This window comes from Drosophila sechellia, chromosome 3L (genome assembly GCF_004382195.2).
Source record: "Drosophila sechellia strain sech25 chromosome 3L, ASM438219v1, whole genome shotgun sequence".
Classification (NCBI taxonomy): domain Eukaryota; kingdom Metazoa; phylum Arthropoda; class Insecta; order Diptera; family Drosophilidae; genus Drosophila; species Drosophila sechellia.
Window position 1 is genome coordinate 15,584,091 of NC_045951.1, and position 18,059 is coordinate 15,602,149.

At 47.6% G+C, this 18,059-nt stretch overlaps 7 protein-coding genes across 9 annotated transcripts; 5 read left to right on the plus strand and 2 right to left on the minus strand.

Moving 5' to 3' along the window:
* Positions 1-48: 48 nt before the first annotated feature.
* Positions 49-12,753, minus strand: LOC6605844 (ATP-dependent helicase brm). Of its 3 annotated transcripts, none has more exons than XM_032718320.1 (6): positions 12,665-12,753; positions 12,128-12,429; positions 11,983-12,059; positions 2,128-5,065; positions 1,268-2,059; positions 49-1,207 (listed from the first exon to the last, which is right to left on the minus strand). In XM_032718320.1, exons 2-6 carry the CDS (start codon positions 12,366-12,368, stop codon positions 351-353), a joined length of 4,905 nt encoding a protein of 1,634 aa, XP_032574211.1. In that variant the 5' UTR covers positions 12,369-12,429; positions 12,665-12,753; the 3' UTR covers positions 49-350. The 3 variants fall into 3 exon arrangements, with proteins under 3 accessions (XP_032574211.1, XP_002030658.1, XP_032574212.1); XM_002030622.2 differs by having other exon boundaries at positions 11,983-12,071; XM_032718321.1 differs by lacking the exons at positions 11,983-12,059; positions 12,128-12,429; positions 12,665-12,753 and adding an exon at positions 5,215-5,241.
* On the plus strand, positions 5,348-6,454 carry LOC6605845 (inositol monophosphatase 1). The gene is made up of 2 exons (XM_002030623.2): positions 5,348-6,046; positions 6,105-6,454. Exons 1-2 carry the CDS (start codon positions 5,463-5,465, stop codon positions 6,373-6,375), a joined length of 855 nt encoding a protein of 284 aa, XP_002030659.1. The 5' UTR covers positions 5,348-5,462; the 3' UTR covers positions 6,376-6,454.
* On the plus strand, positions 7,025-8,412 carry LOC6605846 (inositol monophosphatase 2). Its single transcript, XM_002030624.2, has 2 exons — positions 7,025-7,529; positions 7,921-8,412. Exons 1-2 carry the CDS (start codon positions 7,050-7,052, stop codon positions 8,293-8,295), a joined length of 855 nt encoding a protein of 284 aa, XP_002030660.1. The 5' UTR covers positions 7,025-7,049; the 3' UTR covers positions 8,296-8,412.
* Positions 8,514-9,601, plus strand: LOC6605847 (inositol monophosphatase 2). Its single transcript, XM_002030625.2, has 3 exons — positions 8,514-9,020; positions 9,135-9,238; positions 9,299-9,601. Exons 1-3 carry the CDS (start codon positions 8,541-8,543, stop codon positions 9,567-9,569), a joined length of 855 nt encoding a protein of 284 aa, XP_002030661.1. The 5' UTR covers positions 8,514-8,540; the 3' UTR covers positions 9,570-9,601.
* On the plus strand, positions 10,024-11,670 carry LOC6605848 (inositol monophosphatase 2). The gene is made up of 2 exons (XM_002030626.2): positions 10,024-10,838; positions 11,023-11,670. Exons 1-2 carry the CDS (start codon positions 10,255-10,257, stop codon positions 11,303-11,305), a joined length of 867 nt encoding a protein of 288 aa, XP_002030662.1. The 5' UTR covers positions 10,024-10,254; the 3' UTR covers positions 11,306-11,670.
* A 229-nt stretch (positions 12,754-12,982) lies between the features above and the next one.
* LOC6605849 (ADP-ribosylation factor-like protein 1) lies at positions 12,983-14,465 on the plus strand. Its single transcript, XM_002030627.2, has 3 exons — positions 12,983-13,131; positions 13,229-13,445; positions 13,967-14,465. The coding sequence occupies exons 1-3, from the start codon at positions 13,128-13,130 to the stop codon at positions 14,286-14,288; spliced, it is 543 nt and encodes a 180-aa protein (XP_002030663.1). The 5' UTR covers positions 12,983-13,127; the 3' UTR covers positions 14,289-14,465.
* On the minus strand, positions 14,427-17,921 carry LOC6605851 (DNA polymerase delta catalytic subunit). Its single transcript, XM_002030629.2, has 2 exons — positions 17,767-17,921; positions 14,427-17,712 (listed from the first exon to the last, which is right to left on the minus strand). The coding sequence occupies exons 1-2, from the start codon at positions 17,820-17,822 to the stop codon at positions 14,490-14,492; spliced, it is 3,279 nt and encodes a 1,092-aa protein (XP_002030665.2). The 5' UTR covers positions 17,823-17,921; the 3' UTR covers positions 14,427-14,489.
* Positions 17,922-18,059: the final 138 nt, after the last annotated feature.

Consider the following 18,059-nt stretch of genomic DNA (forward strand, 5'->3'; position numbering starts at 1 on the left):
CAGTCTTTCAAGAAGCAATCCGCCGTCCGTAAATATCAAGTTGTTCGATTTACTTTATGTTAGGTATGCATTTATTTTAAAGCACATAATTATACAATCAATAGAATTGGGAGAAATAAATGGTGTGTGCGAAAATAATTGAATAGTAAACTTAATCGAGAACCTACATACAACTAGGAAAGATGTATAGATAAAATTGATAGCATGATAGGTTAGATGGTTAAAAAAACCCGAACGCTAGGGTTTTGGTAAGCATCGTCCTTGAAAGTAAAACTTAAACTAATTAATAATCAATTGCCCATGCCTTCGACATCCGACGATCCGCGCTTGAAGATCACTCCCAACGGTAGCTAGTCCATGTCATCGTCGTCGTCGTCTGAAATAGTGTACTTCTTTTGGGAGCGCTTGCGACGCGTCTGCTTCTTGGATGTGGTAGCCGCTCCGCTGCTCACATTCGACGATGATTGCGTGGGCGTGGCGGGCGCACTGGCCAGAGATTTGTTCAGTTTGAGCTTCATTTTGACAGCCGCCGCTGAAGTGGTCGCAATCTCCTCGTCGTCGGAGCCGTCATCGCCGCCATCGTCGTCGTCGTTGTCCGAATTATCCGAACCTCCATTGCCGTGCGCTTCACCCGTGTTATCTCCGGCTGCCACTGCGGCTGCATCCGCTGCAGCTGTTATCCTCTGCCTGGCCCCAACGAATACCTTTTGCAGGGCAATCGAGTCCAGGTAGATCAGGGAGGCCTCTTCGTTGTAGATCTGTGCATTCTGGCATAGCTGCATAAAGTCCTTCTCCAGCTCGTTGAGATCGGCATACTTGCAGTCCTCAATGCGCTGCAGGATTTTCTTAATGTCAACTGGCCGCTTAATGATCTCGTAGTAGTCGGGCAACCGCTGCCGCGAAGGCAACTTCATGAACGGTTCGGACAGGGTTCGTCCATCTTGGTTGTGCTTGATAACCGCACTCATAATCTTGTGCATCTGCTTTTTGGACCGCTTGTCCAGATTTTGTCGTCGTCGCCGTTTTAGGATCAACGAATCATCGTCGGACTCTTCCTTCCTATTCTTGCGCTTTCGTCGCTTGCGTTTCGAATCGTCTTCCTCCTCTTCCTCGTCGAACTCAGCGCCATCGTCGATGGCTTTCAGCCACTCCTTTTCAGTCAAACTATCGGTGTAGTCCACTTCCTTTCGCTGCCGGGAGCCTCGACCTAAAGCGGAATTGTTATCGTAAGAAAAATGGTTAAATAGCAGCGAGCAGTGTAACTCACCTAGAATGGTATCCTCGTCGTACTGATAGTGGAAACGCTCTACCTCGTCATCATCCTTTGTCAGCCAGTCGGGTAGCTCGGACTCATCGATCAGACGTTCCCTACCCGGATGGATCTCCTCATCCTCCTTCTTGCGCTCTGCATCCATGCGCTTAAAGATTTCAATCTCCTCCTCGCTGCGGGCAATCATCATGTTGATCATTTCGTCATCGGGCACCTCATTTTCCTCCTCCTCTTCGTTGTCATCCTGGTGCAGAATCGTCTGTAGGAACTGCTGTCGCTCGCTACCCGTTGACTTCTGATCGAACATACCAGCCTGGATGACCTTCTCGTCCATGTTCAGCTTGTACCTGGCTGCAGCCAAGATGCGCTCTTCCACGGAGTTGACTGTCATTAGTCGCAGGACGCGCACCTCGTTACGTTGACCAATACGATGGGCACGATCCTGGGCTTGCAGATCCTGATGGGGATTCCAATCGGAGTCGAAGATCACTACAGTATCTGCGGTCTGCAGATTAAGACCCAAACCACCGGCTCGGGTGGATAGCAAAAAGACAAACACATCCGAGCCCTTGGCATTGAATTTTCGCAGTAGTTCGCCACGATCCTCGGCCTTCGTGGTACCGTCGAGTCGAAGGTAGCCGAATTGGCGCCATCCCAGGTAGTCTTCGATGATGGTCATGCATTGGGTCATCTGACAGAAGAGCAGCACGCGATGGTTGGTCGCCTTCAGCTTGGGCAGAATGCGATCAAGCAGCTCGAATTTGCCAGAGACACGATACAAATCCGGACCTTTAATATGAAGAAAAGTATACGAATGTAAATATAAATAAACCAAAGAATTAAAAAGGAAAAATTACCGGACACAACTCCATGACCGCCAGTGTGGTCGCAGTACTTCTCTTCTATGTGCTGGAACATGAACGGATGGTTGCACAGCTTGCGCAGCTGAACGATCGTGTTCATCAGCGCCTTAGCGCCTCCCTTGCCGTGCTTGCCCTTCTCGGAACCATCGGTGAGCAGGACACCCTTGCTCTGCATGTGCTTGTAGAGAACGCGCTGCAGCGCGGACATGTCGCACTTGATGATGTACTCGACCTTGTCGGGCAGCTGGTGTTCTACCTCCTTCTTGAGGCGACGCAACAGGAAGGGACGAAGAACCTTGTGCAGACGACGAATGATAAGGATGGTCTCCTCCTCGTTTAGCTCGACCTTCTCGCCAGTGGTGGCAAATGGCGCATTGAACCACTGTTCAAATGTGGAGCAGGACTTAAAGATCGAGGGCAGCAGGAAATTAAGTAGCGCCCACAACTCAGGAAGCTTGTTTTGCAAAGGTGTACCCGTGAGAAGTAACCGATATGGGGCAATGTAGTGGGTGTTTAGCACCTGGGTGAGTTTGCAGTGATGGTTCTTCATGCGGTGACCCTCGTCGATAATCATGTATTTCCACTGGATCTTGGCCAGCACCGCCTTGTCCTTAATCACGTACTCATATGTGGTTAACAGCACATTGAACTTGGTTGCTCGCATTTGATTTTGCAGCAATCGCCTTCCCTGCGGACTGCCCTTGTAGCTAACTACACCCACGGCTGGCGCCCACTTCTCGAATTCCAGCACCCAATTGGGCAGGGTGGAGAGTGGTACAATAATCAAGTACGGACCCATAACCTTCTTTCGATCCATAAGGTAGGTTACCAGCGAAATGGTCTGAATGGTCTTACCCAAACCCATTTCATCGGCCAGAATACCATTTAGATTGTTATTGTACAGCGAAACCAACCACTCCAAGCCTTTGATCTGGTATTCCTTGAGCGTACCATTAACCATGATGCTGGCCTGCTCCACAACCTTTTCATGAATGGTATGAGCGATGCTGTAGTACGTCTGTTCCTCCGTCCTGTACTCATCGTCCTCCACCTTGGCCTTGGTAATTAGATCCTTGGGATCCTCATCGTTGCCCGTCGCCTGTGCTTTGTCGGTGGCATCTTCTGCTGCCGTTGGTTGCTCCTCCACCTTGGGTTTATGATCGTCGTTGCTCCCACAGCTGTCCTCCTCGTCGTCGATCCAATCCCAGCCAGGATGCATATTCAGCCAGCGGTGCAAGTGCTTCAGCATGGGGGCATCATCGCCGGTGAGTTTCTTGCCCGTGCACTGTTCCACCACATGGACCCGCATATCGGCAACAATGCTGCCCTCATCAATGCCAATGTACTCTCCGCTCATCAGCAGCTCCTTTTTGAACTGTATCAGCCGCTTGCCCTCCTCCTCCTTTTTCTTCATCTGGTCGTCCTTGTGCTGCTTCACCATCTGAGTTAAGTTGCTAATATACTCATCTGTCTGCGACAGTAGGAAAGCCAATCTCTTGTCCTTCTTTTGATCAATCAGCTTGCGGTAACCCTCCTCATCCTCGGCCATCAGACGTCGCATACGTTCCTTCTCGATGCGCTCTTGTTCCTTCTTCTGTTCACGCTCGGCATTGGCGTGGTGGTTCATCACGGCCTTGTTCATCCTTGCCAGCTGTGCCTTATTATTTCTGTGGAACTCCCTCAGATCCTTGCCGTGCTGAAGCACTGCAGCCAAGAACTCCAGATGCTTTTGGCGACGCTTCCGTTCAGCCTCTAGCTTCTGTTGCTTCTCTAGCTTCTCGGTGGCACGTGCCTCCCGCAGGCCCTGCCGCTTGGTCCTCTTGTAGAGCTTAATGTTTAACGCTGTTTCCAAAGTGGTATCTCGTCTCGTGCACTGAACAAACTCCATACGCAGCTGTCGCTGGAAGTTCAAGACCCTAAGGGCCCTCAACTCGATAGCCGCTTGCAGACGCAGATCCTCGGACATCGTCGCCGGCAGACGCTGCAACTCCTGCATGCGCAATGATATCCTGGCTGCTATCCTATTCTCCCTTTCCTGCAGCAACGTTATGGGATCCAGACCGACGGGTTTGGCCACCGTTGTAATGCGATTGGGTTTGGGCATCGGCATGCCCGCAGGTGGAACCTGTCGCTGAGGACCTCCTCCTGGTTGCGGAACCTGACTACCTGGCGGCATTCCTGGCAGTGTCCCTCTCACTTGTGGCTGCATGGGTGATGAAGTTATTAGTGGTTGCCCACCAGACGGTCCCATACTCAGGGGTTTGCCTCCGTTTGGCAACTGGTGCTGATGTGGCTCCGGTGGCGGGGGCTGCGACTGTTGTTGCTGCTGCTGAGGTGGCTGCTGCTGTTGGATAGGCGGGGGTCCACCCACTTGTGGCGGTTGGGGTGGCAATGGCTGTCCCTGTTGCATGTGTGGCGGTGGTGGCGCTACCTGCATTTTCTGGCCAGGAACTGGCGGTCCATAAGGATTGCTTGCGGGCGGCGTGGAGCACTGGGGTGGAGTTCCTGCTGAAGGTGGCGGTTGTTGCTGTTGTTGCGGCGGCACGGGCGGTTGTCCTGCATGCTGGCTCCCTGGTGGCGGTCCGCCTGGTGCTCCAGGTGGCCCAATTGGAGGTCCTGGCGGTGGCTGTTGCTGTGCGGCCTGCAACGCCTGCTGCATCTGCATGGATATGGGCTTGTTCCGCGCCAGCAACCGATAGGCAGTGATCTGTGTGCGCAACAAGTTAACCTGATTGCCATTAAGGTGCTGATGCTTCGAGGTGGCCCGCATTGCCAGCAGCTGGGAGTAGCGAGGATCTTCCTGCAAGCCCTTCTCCTCCATTGAATCAATGGCGCGTTGAAGTGCGTGCAGGTTCTCCTGGCTCGAGCGCTCCGGAGGTGGCGGACCGCCAGGTGGGCCACCAGGTGACACTATGCAGGGTTGTGTGGGTGCCTGAAAAAGAAGAATTTAGATTAATAACGATTTCATCAATTACATTCAAGTATAGTAAACTGCTTTCAAAACTAGCTTTAAACATTGTCTAGCTATTTAAATGTTCATAAAGAAGGATAAGAATTTTGTAAATATTATGATATACGTACTGCAAATTCCATTTTGCACAAAAGCTGACATTAAGTGCAAATAAATTAATAAAAGCTCTCACTCGCCCGGAATCTCAGTTAGCGAATGCCACACAGTGAACCAAGTTACTGAACTGTGAAAACTCGTTCTAACGACTGTGCTCAGTGCTTTATTCACTCGACACGAAGTCGGAACAGGTGCGACGAAGTCGCAAAAGCATTGTAAGATACACAGATAGGTAGATAAGCAGATTGGACAAGCAACTAAGATGGCAGCCAGTAAGTCCCAGATTGAGGAGCTATACGACTTTATCTATCCGCTCGCAGTGAGAGCTGGGGAAATCCTCCTAGAGGGCTATCAAAATGCTGGCAAGGCGGTGGCCCTTAAGGACGGGGAGTTCTACAATGTGGTCACTGCCTATGACAACCAGATAGAGGAGTTTCTCGTGGAGAAAATACTGGCGCGCTACCCAGATCACAAGTTCATTGGGGAGGAGGATACACACAAGAACGACAATGTAACGAAAGAGCTGACGGATGCTCCAACTTGGATCATAGATCCCATCGATGGAACCTCGAACTTCATCAAACAAATTCCACATGTCTCGGTTTCAATTGGATTGTCCATTAAGAAACAGATCGTGCTGGGTGTAGTTAACAATCCTGCACAGAATAAGTTATATACCGCAAAATTGGGTCAGGGTGCCTGTTGCAATGGGAAACCCATTCAGGTGAGTAGCTGTGAACATCTCAACGATGCTAATGTGGCATACGAGGTTTGCTTGCTGCACGCTCCAAAGATCCGGAACAAGCACATCAAAAGAATCTACCATGTGGGATCCAATGCCAGAAGGTCAGGTGGTGGTAACCTATTATATATACAACTCTAATATGTTCTGAATCCTTTTCAGACTCCTGGCATATTCAGCTGTGGTGGATTCCCTTTGCATGGTGGCCGCTGGCAACTTGGATGCCTTTCATATTGAAGACATGTATCCCTGGGATTGTGCAGCTGGCTATTTGCTCATCCGTGAGGCGGGCGGAGTTGTCACCCATCCCTACGGCGGTCCCTTCGAAATCATGAAGCCAGATCTAATCTGCGCCGGAACGGAGACACTGAGAGCTGAGATAGAGCATCTCATTCGGAAGGCTGATCAGGAGAAGCATGTGGGAGGAGAGTGAGATTTGTGAGCCTCAGGCAAAGAGCTTTCGTCAACAAATAAAAGTCTAATGATCAACATAAAACAGAATCTTATTTAAACGCTGGCTCTTTTGTCTTTTTGCTTTGCATATATCAACTCAGTTCATCCAGTCACGAATTATGGAATTACAACACACAAGATAGTCTTTAATAACCATCATACAACATCAAGGAAACAAACCTTTACATCTTTTTAATAAAGAAAATATATCCTATGTATGATACGCAGTAATAGAAGAAAGATTGGTATATATCCTAACATTTAAACACTTAAATTCGTATAACAGAAAATATAGTACAGACTATGATGATCAAAAACGTTTTTTATAAAATCTATACCAGCCGTTTAAATTCACTTTTAATAGAAAAAATATTGTCTTCAATTTCAAAGAGAAATTCCTTAGCAATAATGTATTTTTAAATATTAACAACAATAGTAATTTCTGATTCTTGGCTGACTAGTGTAGTAATATCACACCCATAAACTTGGAACAACGGTTCGTAAGCAACTCTATCGCGCTCTCCCAAATGTCGAAAGTTCTATTGCATCAATGAAAGCTCTGACAGAAAGCTTTCCTCTGGCGTCGTTACCATTCCACAGCTGACTCGCGTCTATATAGTTCTGCTGCTCAGTCGGAAACCAACAGAAATAGCAATGAGTTCCGCGGTCAGCGAGTCCAAGCTCAAGGAGTACTACGATGTGGCCCTCAAACTGGTCCTCCAGTGCGGGCCTCTGATGCAGGAGGGCTACCAGAAGGCCAAGACGGACTACAAGGTCAAGGCGGACTTCTACGACCTGGTCACCGTGTACGATAAGCAAATCGAGGATATTTTAGCCCAGGGATTGGTGGCCGCCTTTCCCGAATCCCTGATCATTGGCGAGGAGGAGTCGGCAGCTTCACAGCGCCAGGCGGAACTGACCGATGCGCCCACTTGGATCATAGATCCTATTGACGGCACCACCAACTTCATCCACCGCATTCCGCACTGCTGCATCTCCGTGGGCCTGGCCATCAACAAGGAGCTGGTCGTGGGCATTATCTACAATCCGCCGGCAAATGAACTGTTCTCCGCCTACAAGGGACATGGAGCCTATCTGAATGGCGAACCCATCCACACATCCAAAGTGACGACGGTAAGAGAGTGCTTATATAACCCGGGAGCAACAATACTATGTATAGCGACAAACCAGATAAACGAAATTCAACAAATAACGGTGCATGACATTATTCCTGCAATCAGGTTTATCGGTGCACAGCAAAAAAAAAAGTTGACTAAAGTTAAATTTGCATTTCGATAGGAATGTTTGAGAAATTTGATAGATCTGATAAAATAATTTATTATAACCGCTTTATAACAAAATTGCCATACAATTGTTACAACTTTTTGGAATGGAAAAATACAATATGTTAAAATTTTGTTCTGTGCACCGATGGCAATATCATTCGTTGGTATACCACCAAACAAAAATAGCTCTCCAAAATTACGCGCATATATTCCCTAACAACCAATTGTCCCCTTTCCAGATCAAGCAAGCAGTGATTGCCTACGAGATCTCCCTGATCCACGCCGCCGGAGTGAGGGACAAGAATGTGAAGCGACTGTACAAGATGGCCTCGAATGCCACGGGAACCCGGTGTTTTGGTAGTGCCGCCCTGACCCTGTGCTACGTGGCCACGGGCCAGTGCGATGCCTATCATGTGGAGGATCTGAAACCGTGGGACATTGCTGCCGGAGCCATTATCCTGACCGAAGCCGGCGGCACTGTGTGCCACACCAGCGGATCCAAATTCGATGTGATGAAACCGGATTGCGTGTGCGCCGCCACGCCGGAGTTGGCCAAGAATGTGATTAGTCTTATCGAAGAGGCCGGTCAGATTACAGAGTACACATTTAAGTAAAGACAGTTAATGGCTCAGTATGCAAAGACAGTATCCACATTTATCACTTGTAAACTATTCTAATCGCGCACTAGATTGCGCGCAGATATTCCAGTACAATAAAACGAACTAAGTACATATGTATATGTATCCCAGAACTTCAGGGGCTCTATCTGAAAAAGCTTGCGAAGAAAGCTTTACCATAATGTCAGTGGTGTTTCTAAATCAAATATTAGTTTCTATTCTGATCAGTCGATAGAAGAGCCATGAGTTACCAAATCAGCGAGGCACAACTTGAAGAATATTACCAGGTATCCGTGGAACTGGTCAGGAAGTGCGGTACTCTCTTCTTGGAGGGTTTCCAGAAACCCAAAACCGATTACGAAGTCAAGTCAGCATTCTATGACTTGGTCACCGTGTACGACAAGCAGATAGAAGCGACTCTAACAGATGGCTTGCTAAAGGCCTTTCCGGAATCCAAAATAATAGGCGAGGAAGCTATGGCCAACGCCAAGACACCGCCCGAGTTGACGGATGCCCCCACTTGGATCATAGATCCCATTGATGGCACCAACAACTACGTGCGGAAGATACCCCATTGCTGTATTTCCGTGGGCTTGGCCATAAACAAAGAGCTGGTGCTGGGGATTGTTTACAATCCATCGGCAAATGAGTTGTATTCAGCTTGGCAAGGTCATGGAGCTTTTTTAAATGGACAACCCATTGAGGTTTCTAACGCTAAAAAGGTAGGTTTCGCGAAAGTTATATAATAATGTATTATCTTAGGGATTTGGAGCTGATAAGACTTCCTCAGTGGTAATAAAGAAAAGTGAACCAAGCACTTTCGAAAACAATTGCAGATAAACCAAGCACTGGTGTGCTACGAGGTCTCCCTAATCGTGGTGTCCAAGGGGCGGGACAAGAACGTGAAGCGTCTCTACAAGCTGGCCTCGAGTGCGACTGGGTGAGTGACCCAGAGATCTCTAATCTATTCCCCATCATCTACACTGCATTCCGCTTTCAGCACCCGCAGCTTTGGATGCGCAGCTCTCACGCTCTGCTACATAGCCGCCGGCAGATGTGACGCCTATCATGTGGAGAATCTAAAGCCCTGGGATCTGGCTGGCGGTGCGGTAATCCTCAGGGAAGCCGGTGGCAGGGTATATCACACAAGCGGAGCCAGATTCGATGTGATGAAACCCGACTGTGTGTGCACCAGCTCTGAAGAATTGGCCAATAATGTAATCCAATTGATAGAAGCAGCCGACGAAATTAGCGGCTATACTTTTAAATAAATTATAAAGCTCAAGATATGAAGGCTAAAAAACTGTATTCAATAGATTGGAAATGATGGAAACAATACAAATATTGTTAATCATATTTCAGAATTCCATAGGTAAACGAAACAAAATCATTATTGACTCACAAAACATTCAAGGGTTTTGAACAGCATAAAGGCAAAGATCAGAGACAATAAGACAAATGATTGATCTTCATAATACAGTTCTGATAAATTTTAACATAATATCTGCAAGGTTTCTCCGAGTATAAGTCATTATAGCTCGAGTGTGTAAATCATCCAATAATAAAGTCTCAGAGCGTCGAAAAGTGCTGATAAAAACGGGTTTTACAACTATTTGACTGGCTGTCTGTGTGGAGATAAAAAAGAGTATGTCTATTTGTGTACATCAAACCAATTGAGATAAAACAGAGGCACGCAGCCAGGTGAGATGCCAATTTTTAGTACACCCCTATGGGGCGATGTCGCAGCGATCATAAAAACGCGAGGCAGGCAAACAATCATAGAACGAGTGAATTGTAACCGAACAGAAAGCACTTCTCCAGCGCCAGCGCCAGCTAGACAAAATCAGCCGGAGCGTGGAGCTACTCCCAGTGGGGTACAATCTCTCCGATTAGTTGGCACCGCGAGCTGAGCAGCGACGGATCGTTTTTTGCCCAAGAAATACGCATAGAAGCAAGATGGCAGAAGTGAGACAAGCGGATATCGAGGAGTTGTACAACTTTATCCATCCCCTGGCCATCGAAGCGGGCGAGATCCTGATGGAGGGCTACGAGATGGCCAGTAAAAACGTCTCCATCAAAGGCGATTTCTACGATGTGGTCACCGACTACGACAACAAGATTGAGGACTTTCTCATGGAGAAGATATTGGCCAGATATCCGGATCACAAGTTCATCGGCGAGGAGGAGACGGCCAAGAACAACAACGTGTCCGAAAAGCTGACGGATGCTCCCACCTGGATCATAGATCCCATCGATGGAACTTCGAACTTTATCAAGCAGATTCCACACGTTTGCGTGTCAATCGGTTTGGCGATCAACAAACAAATCGTAGTGGGAGTAATCAACAATCCTGTCCAGAAAAAGCTATTCACAACGAAACTGGGCCAAGGCGCCTTCTGCAATGGCAAACCCATCCACGTGAGCAGCTGCGAGAGCGTTAAGGATGCTAATGTGGCCTACGAAGTGTCCCTGCTGCACGTCCATTCGGTGGCCAACAAGCATATCAAAAGGATCTACCATGTGGGATTGAAAGCCAGACGGTGAGTAAATAATTTATTAATTTGGATCTACTTCGTATATATATATAGTGGTCAAAAATCTGTGCAATAAACAAAACAAAAGTATCTGAGTACTTAACCAGTCAATGCTAAATGATAAGCTTTAATTGCCTTTTGTTCGTGCAAATTAAATTAAAAAGATTTTAAAATCTCCATAAATCCACAGACTTGTTGCCTACTCCTGTGTGGTGGATGAGCTGTGCATGGTGGCCGCTGGCAATCTGGATGCCTTCTACATTGAGGACATGTATCCCTGGGACTGTGCCGCTGGCTCCCTGCTGGTTAAGGAGGCGGGAGGCGTTGTAACACATCCCTTTGGCGGACCATTCGACATAATGAAGCCGGATCTGATCTGCGCCGGCACAGAGAAGTTGCGTAAGGAGATCGAAAACCTTCTGCGCAAGGGAGACGAGGAGGAGTCCGTGGGAGGAAGGCCGGTGCAGAAGTAATTTAGACAAGGCAACAATGATCTTAATTAAAAAGCTTGGGGTCAGCTGCACTGTCAATTGGCGCTCGAAGCTCTGCTAATTGGGAGCTTTTGGATGTATTCCAGCTTTAATCGCCGGCAGCTGTTCCACGATACACGTTAAAAAGGCGGGAAAGCCAGTCCATCTTGAGACTTTGAAAGACAACACCATATGATACCAATTATTTTAAGCATTCAGGTGGCAAACAAATTGATATACAGATTACCTACATGTTAATTTAGTATGTCTATACTTATTTACAAAGTTTCGGGAATTATCTATTGTTTATACCTTTTTCATATAACATCCCGCAGAAAAATTTTAGTCTAACATGGAATTTAGATAGTTAGGTACCCATTCCATGTCTGTATATAAAGTAAGTAAATAAAGAAATTTAAAGAAATCCCTAATCTACCGTTTAGAATACTATGTAGATTTTATAGGATATTTTGACTTTCCTTAGAGTTACAAACGTATTAAGTATTTTAAAAACTTGCTAATTACTGATTATAAAAACATTGAAAGTATCGATGTAAATATTTTCAATGTTTTGTACTGAGCTACTGTTTGTCCAGATGGCACAGATTTAATTTGAGAACTGGGACATCTAAGTAAGCTTACTATGCTGATTCCTACGGCTAGACTTGGGGATCACTTACATTGGGTGGCATTCCGTGGGTTTGGTAGGGGGACATATTCGGACCCGTCGGCGGCATCTGCATTCCCATGTGCGGACCTTTTGAGAAAACTACGGATAATTACGTGCGACTGAGGCGATTGGTGGTGGGTTGTTCAAGAACATACTCATCCCCTGGTGGTGCGGTGGCATATGATGGCCGGGTGGACCCTGGCCGGGTGGTCCGTGCTGCATGGGATGTCCGTAGGCACCGGGATGTCCGGGTGGCGGAGGTCCTTGCAGTGGACCCGGCTGCTGGTGCGGATACGGGCTGTGCGGCGAAGGGGCGGGACTCTGCGAGGGCGGGGCCATCGGACTGGGCGCCTGTGGCGGTGGCATGGGACTGTTCGCCGGAGAGGGCGAGGCCATATTGCAGCTCCTTTTCTTAACTTTATCCAATAGCGATATCCAGCAACTGGTGCAGCCTAATCTGCAGATGGAACACACGTCAATGCACTGTATTTACCAACATTAAAGAAGCTATAGACACGATATGTAATCGTAGCTACGGTTTTGAGTGCCTCTTTTGGCACACTTTTTTGCGCAGCCCGGTGCAAACTCAAAATGAACGGCCAAAGATAAGCCAAATCGGCCGAAATCAACTGCACGCTAATCGCACGCGAAGAACGCAATCGGATTGCTCCATTTGGCACCGAAAGTATTACCTATTAGCACTGTTTTCAGAAGGTTTTCTTCTCTTTTCACAACGCGACGCGACGGCAAAACTCTAATGGCGGCCGTCTCTATAACAAAAGTCACGCAAGGGTGGCAACTCTGTGAACCGGCAATAAAGGTGGGCGCGTTCAGCACAAGTCACAGTGAATATTTTTATAATTAATCTGTATGCATTCCTTAAAATGTTATTAAATACTCTTTAATGTAAGTTTTTAAACGTATATTTAAAGTTATCGAAATATTATTTTTTACAAAAATATATGTGTGCTGAACGCACGCTGTGACACGTCATGTTCGCGTGACCTGCGAATGGCAAAAACGAAACCATTCTCCAGCCCAAAAAAAGTGAAAACAAGACTTCTCCAATTTGTATTAATTGTAGCACTACATACAATTAACTAAACTTAAGCATTTAGAGGCAGCGCCAGCACTAGACAAAGTTCAGCCGTTATCATGGGTTTGTACAGCACGGAGCATGGACGTGGGGAACCTCCCCGTTCCGGAGCCGCCCGGTGACGAAGTCTGGTCATAAAAATCGTACGTTCTTCCTCCAGGTGGGGTGCTCAGCTACTTTCGCGGACTGCTCGGCTCCCGGGAGATGCGCATCTTGATCCTGGGCCTGGACGGCGCCGGCAAGACCACGATCCTCTACAGACTGCAGGTGGGCGAGGTGGTCACCACGATACCCACCATCGGCTTCAACGTGGAGCAGGTCACCTACAAGAACCTCAAGTTCCAGGTCTGGGATTTGGGCGGACAGACAAGTATTAGGTGAGTGGGTTACATGGGAGCAGGATTGTGATGGCTTTTACACAACTTTAACCAAGTCTTAGGAGGAAATTAGATTAATTTCTAGAAGACATATTTTTAGTTGCAGTTCAGCAAGCCTTTTGGGTTTCAAAAAAAAAACATCCAATTTGCTTGATGTGTTAGGAGATAGTTTCAGATTACTTTTATAGAATATGATTTAAAAAAGAATCACATCTTTACGAAATAAAATGCGTTAAATTCTGATATATTCATGTATTAAAAATCAAAATTAGAATACCATCATATAAATTATAAATGTTCAGCTTGAATCTCATTTCATCAGCACTAGGGCTATTTTTATTTCATGTTCTATTTCATGTATCTGAAACATTTTTAGTTCTTCGTCACTAGGAAACTTAAATTTAAAGCTTTTGTTATTATAAAACTTAACTTCAAATAGCTAATAGTTCTTTCTTTAGGCAGGCTATGTTGTCTTTAAGAATCAAGAATTCCAATCTCAATTCATGCTATTTCCATTGTAGACCTTATTGGCGTTGCTACTACAGCAACACGGACGCCATCATCTACGTGGTGGACTCGGCGGACCGGGACCGCATTGGCATCTCCAAGGACGAGCTGCTGTACATGCTGCGTGAGGAGGAGCTGGCCGGCGCGATACTGGTCGTCCTGGCGAACAAGCAGGACATGGACGGATGCATGACCGTCGCCGAGGTCCATCATGCGTTAGGACTGGAGAACCTTAAGAACCGCACATTTCAAATATTCAAAACGTCGGCCACCAAGGGCGAGGGACTCGACCAGGCCATGGACTGGCTGTCCAACACCCTGCAGAGTCGCAAGTAGATACTTAGCCAGTCCTCAGACCCCCAGTCCCCTGTGTAAAAAATGTGTGTCCAAAGCATCGCCAGCTAGGAAACGTCAACAGCTTTTTTCAAATTGCAGATTGCGCAAAAAATCCACGAACCGAAAGAAACTTTGTAATAACTTCTAGTAATATAATTATTAAATTATAGGATTAAACAATTCAGTAAATTCATGCATTGGTTACCACTCGGCCAGGCCGAATCGCATCACACGCTTCTCCTGATTGTCCAGATCCATGCGAACCTTCTGTCGCATGTAGAAGATGGGACAATCTCTGTTGGAGCAGATGACCTCCTCGTGCAAGGATTCCTGGCATCGCTGGCACTCGGTCCACAGGCGGGAGAAGGTTTCCTCCAGTTCCCTCTTCGCACCCACCTCCTTCTGATACAGCTCACTCATTCGTGGCTCGCAGTGTGGACACAGACAGGCCTGTTCGTAGCCCTTGGGCATCAGGGATTTGCAGCCCAAACACGACGTTTTCTTGGTCATAAATCCAGCAAGTCCACCCACTTTGGATGTTACCACAGTTCGTGTGCGCGTGTGTTCTCCTTTTAACAAAATGGACTCGGCATTGTCGCCTAAAATGGGTTCAAAAATCCTTAGCAGCGGCTTGGACAGCTGCTGTTCCAGGTAGTAGGTGGCATCAATGGGCACGCTGTTTTCCAGCACATACAGCGGATCCTCGGCCTTCTGGTAAGCGGGTGTGTTTTTGGCTGCCGCACAGATCACATAGGGAACTCGATCCCCCAGTTTGGGCGCCGTACCGGGATCTCTTTTCTTCATCTTGGCGGCCAGCTCAACGTGCGCCTGTTTGGCAGCGTAGTCCGTCTTGGCCAACTCCTTGGTTATGACCAGGTGCGAGATATCGATGCGATTGCAGAGCAGATCCGCAATCACCTGTTTCACATAGGCAACTGCACCATCGGGATCCCTTTCGATGAGTAGTTTCTGCAGGCAGGAGTTCATCAGGTTGGCCACCAGCGGAGAGTTATCTCTCCTCACGGTTTCAATGCCCTTGCAATCCATTTTATCGTAGGTATCTGGACGCGTAAAGTATAATCCCGCATAGCGTTTCTTGTTAATCAGGAGGTAAGGATAGTAAACTTTCTCGAATTCCAATTTGATGGGATGCACGAACTTGGAGCTGACCAGTTCGGCAGCTTCGCGTCCCAGCTCCATGCTGCGCTCCAGGGTTTTAACTCCGAAATTAACCATCACAGAATCAGTGTCGCCGTAGATGACCACTGCATTGTTCTCGTAGCCATTGGCCTGTGTGTAGTGGGATTCCACTTCGTTCTTGGTCAACTCGATCATGGTACGACCGTAGGCGGTGACGCTGCCCGAGATCTCTAAGCATGGCAACTTTCCGACCTGTGCGCCAGTAAATCCGTACACGGAATTAGCCGAAATCTTCAGCGCCAGCTGTCTGCCATCCAAAACCTTTCTTTTAAACGGATCTGTTTCCACTTTTAGGTCATTCTTGGCACGCTTTCTGGCCGCCAAAAGAGATTCCAGAATCTCAGGGAGCAGACCACGACGCACCTCAGACTTCACAAAGTAGTTGTTTGCAGGCGTACGTTCCACTTGATCGTCCTGCAGGTTCTCCTGCTGCCGCAGCTTCTCACGTGTTCCACCCAAAACCAAGGTGGTGTAGCACAAGTTATGCGCCATCATTATACTTGGATACAGAGAGGCGAAATCCAGCGTGGAGATGGGGTCTGCATAGTAACCCCGTTTTGGTTCAATCACAGTCGCTCCTTCATACTGTTCATCCGATCCCTGAGAGGTGTACGAGGGCATGATGAATCCCTTGGTTTTGGCCTTGCGCAGCAATTGGCTTAAAACCTTGATCTGTTGTCCGCGGGTGAGCAAGGACTCCAGTGGCACACCCGTCACCCTGGCCATCTCCATGTAGTTGACAATGGCCATTAGCTTTTCCAGCAATCTTAGCGGTAAGTAGGCATCCTTTAGGCAGTACATGGCCAAACGGCGACGTGTCTGCTCGTCTCCATTCTGAAGATCTGTGATGATGCTATGATGCACATCCTCCTTTTGCTCCTGCAGGAAGTGATAGCTCACAGCGTTGAGAGTGTACGAGCGTAGTTTGTAGTCGCGCAGCAGGACAAAGAGAAGATCGAAGGGAACTCTACCCTCAAAATTAACGTATTGGTTTTCCCTGCGACCCATCTGCTTCGACTGCAACATCTGTTCCTTGATCACCGAACGAATGTTCTTAATCCTGCCCAGATACTCAAAGTTCCTGACCTTCAAGTGGGCTGCTCGGTTAATCAAATAGGGAAAGTCAAAGTTGTTGATATTATATCCGGTCAAAATGTCCGGGTCAACTTCCCGGACAAAGGCAGACCATTTGTCCAGCATCTGGGTCTCCTTGTCGTGGCACAACAACTGGCTGCCTATGATCGGGGCGCACTCATTTAGGGTGAAGACATTCCTGATGAAAGGTTCTCGTTCTCCCTGCCTGATCACCATATTGGCTATCTGGATGACTGGATCCATTTTGGCCTCCGGAAAGATGCCCTTGCGACCAGCGCATTCAATATCAAAGGAGAGGATCCGAAAGGGAGCCACCTTGGACCATTCACCTTCGGGCTCGTGGGATATAAATCTGTCGAAGGCCACGTCTACTTCAATCTGGCAGCGGGATTCAGGCAACGGCTTGCTGTGACTGTTCCTTATTCGCCAGTGACCGATGGGAAGCTCTATCCAATTGCAACCCACCACATCAGTGTCCACCATGAAGCGAATGTCAAAGTCTATGTTATTCTCAAAGGCGCGACAGTCCTGGAAGTCAATCTCCGACATGATCACTTCCTTTTTGAGGAGACGTGAAGCCGCAGCCACGAATCTGGGCAGCGTAACCGAGATTTTGATGTACCTCTGCTTCTTGTCTCCATTGTATCCATGAATGTTCAGCTTCTCCACCAGTTCCACCATGAGCACAGCCTCCTGGACATTATCTTTGTTGTTGCGAATATCGGCAATGACTTTTTGATCCAAGGCTTTTTGTAGTTTCTCGCAGTGGTGCTCCTCAAATTGATTGGGCGCCTCTATGTAGAAGTACGGACAGAAGCCATGCACATGGCAGCACACAGAGTTACCCTCCATGGTGACACCAAACATTCGAACCACCGGAACGGGTCCTATTTGGGCACCTGGCATTCCCGGCAGCGGCTGTCCCAAATAGTTTTCCACGTCCAGCTGCTGAAATTCCAAGTTGTGTTTGGAGGGATCTAGTTCTGGGGGCGGCGGACGGGACCAACGCTCGCTGGTCGTTTGGTTCTCGGGTCCATCGCCCATTAGCAGAGTCTGGTCCATGTCCTCGGAGTTCTCGAAGGCGGCCAGCTCCGCCTCAAAGTCCATTTCCTCATCTTCATCGGGATTCCTGCGTAAACAATTTTATATTGACTTGTATTTGGCCTTTCAAAGGGTTACGCACCTGGGCTTCTTGGCATGTCCATTGGAGGTTCCATTAAACTTGCGCTTACCGTCCATTTTAGGTACCTTGGTAAAATGTTATTTGAAAAACCATAAGACAAGAAGCGATGCCAAAAAAATAAGGCGCGCTTTTGTTGGTGGACAAGTCAGTGTGACCGCAGCTAGATGTAACTACTCTGTGAAAGTTTTCTAGTGCTCAAAATATTTCAAAAATTATCAACATAAAGGAGACTTTAAAATGTTAACTTACTAATATCAGTGAAGATAGTTAAGATCAATCTTTTGCCATGACTG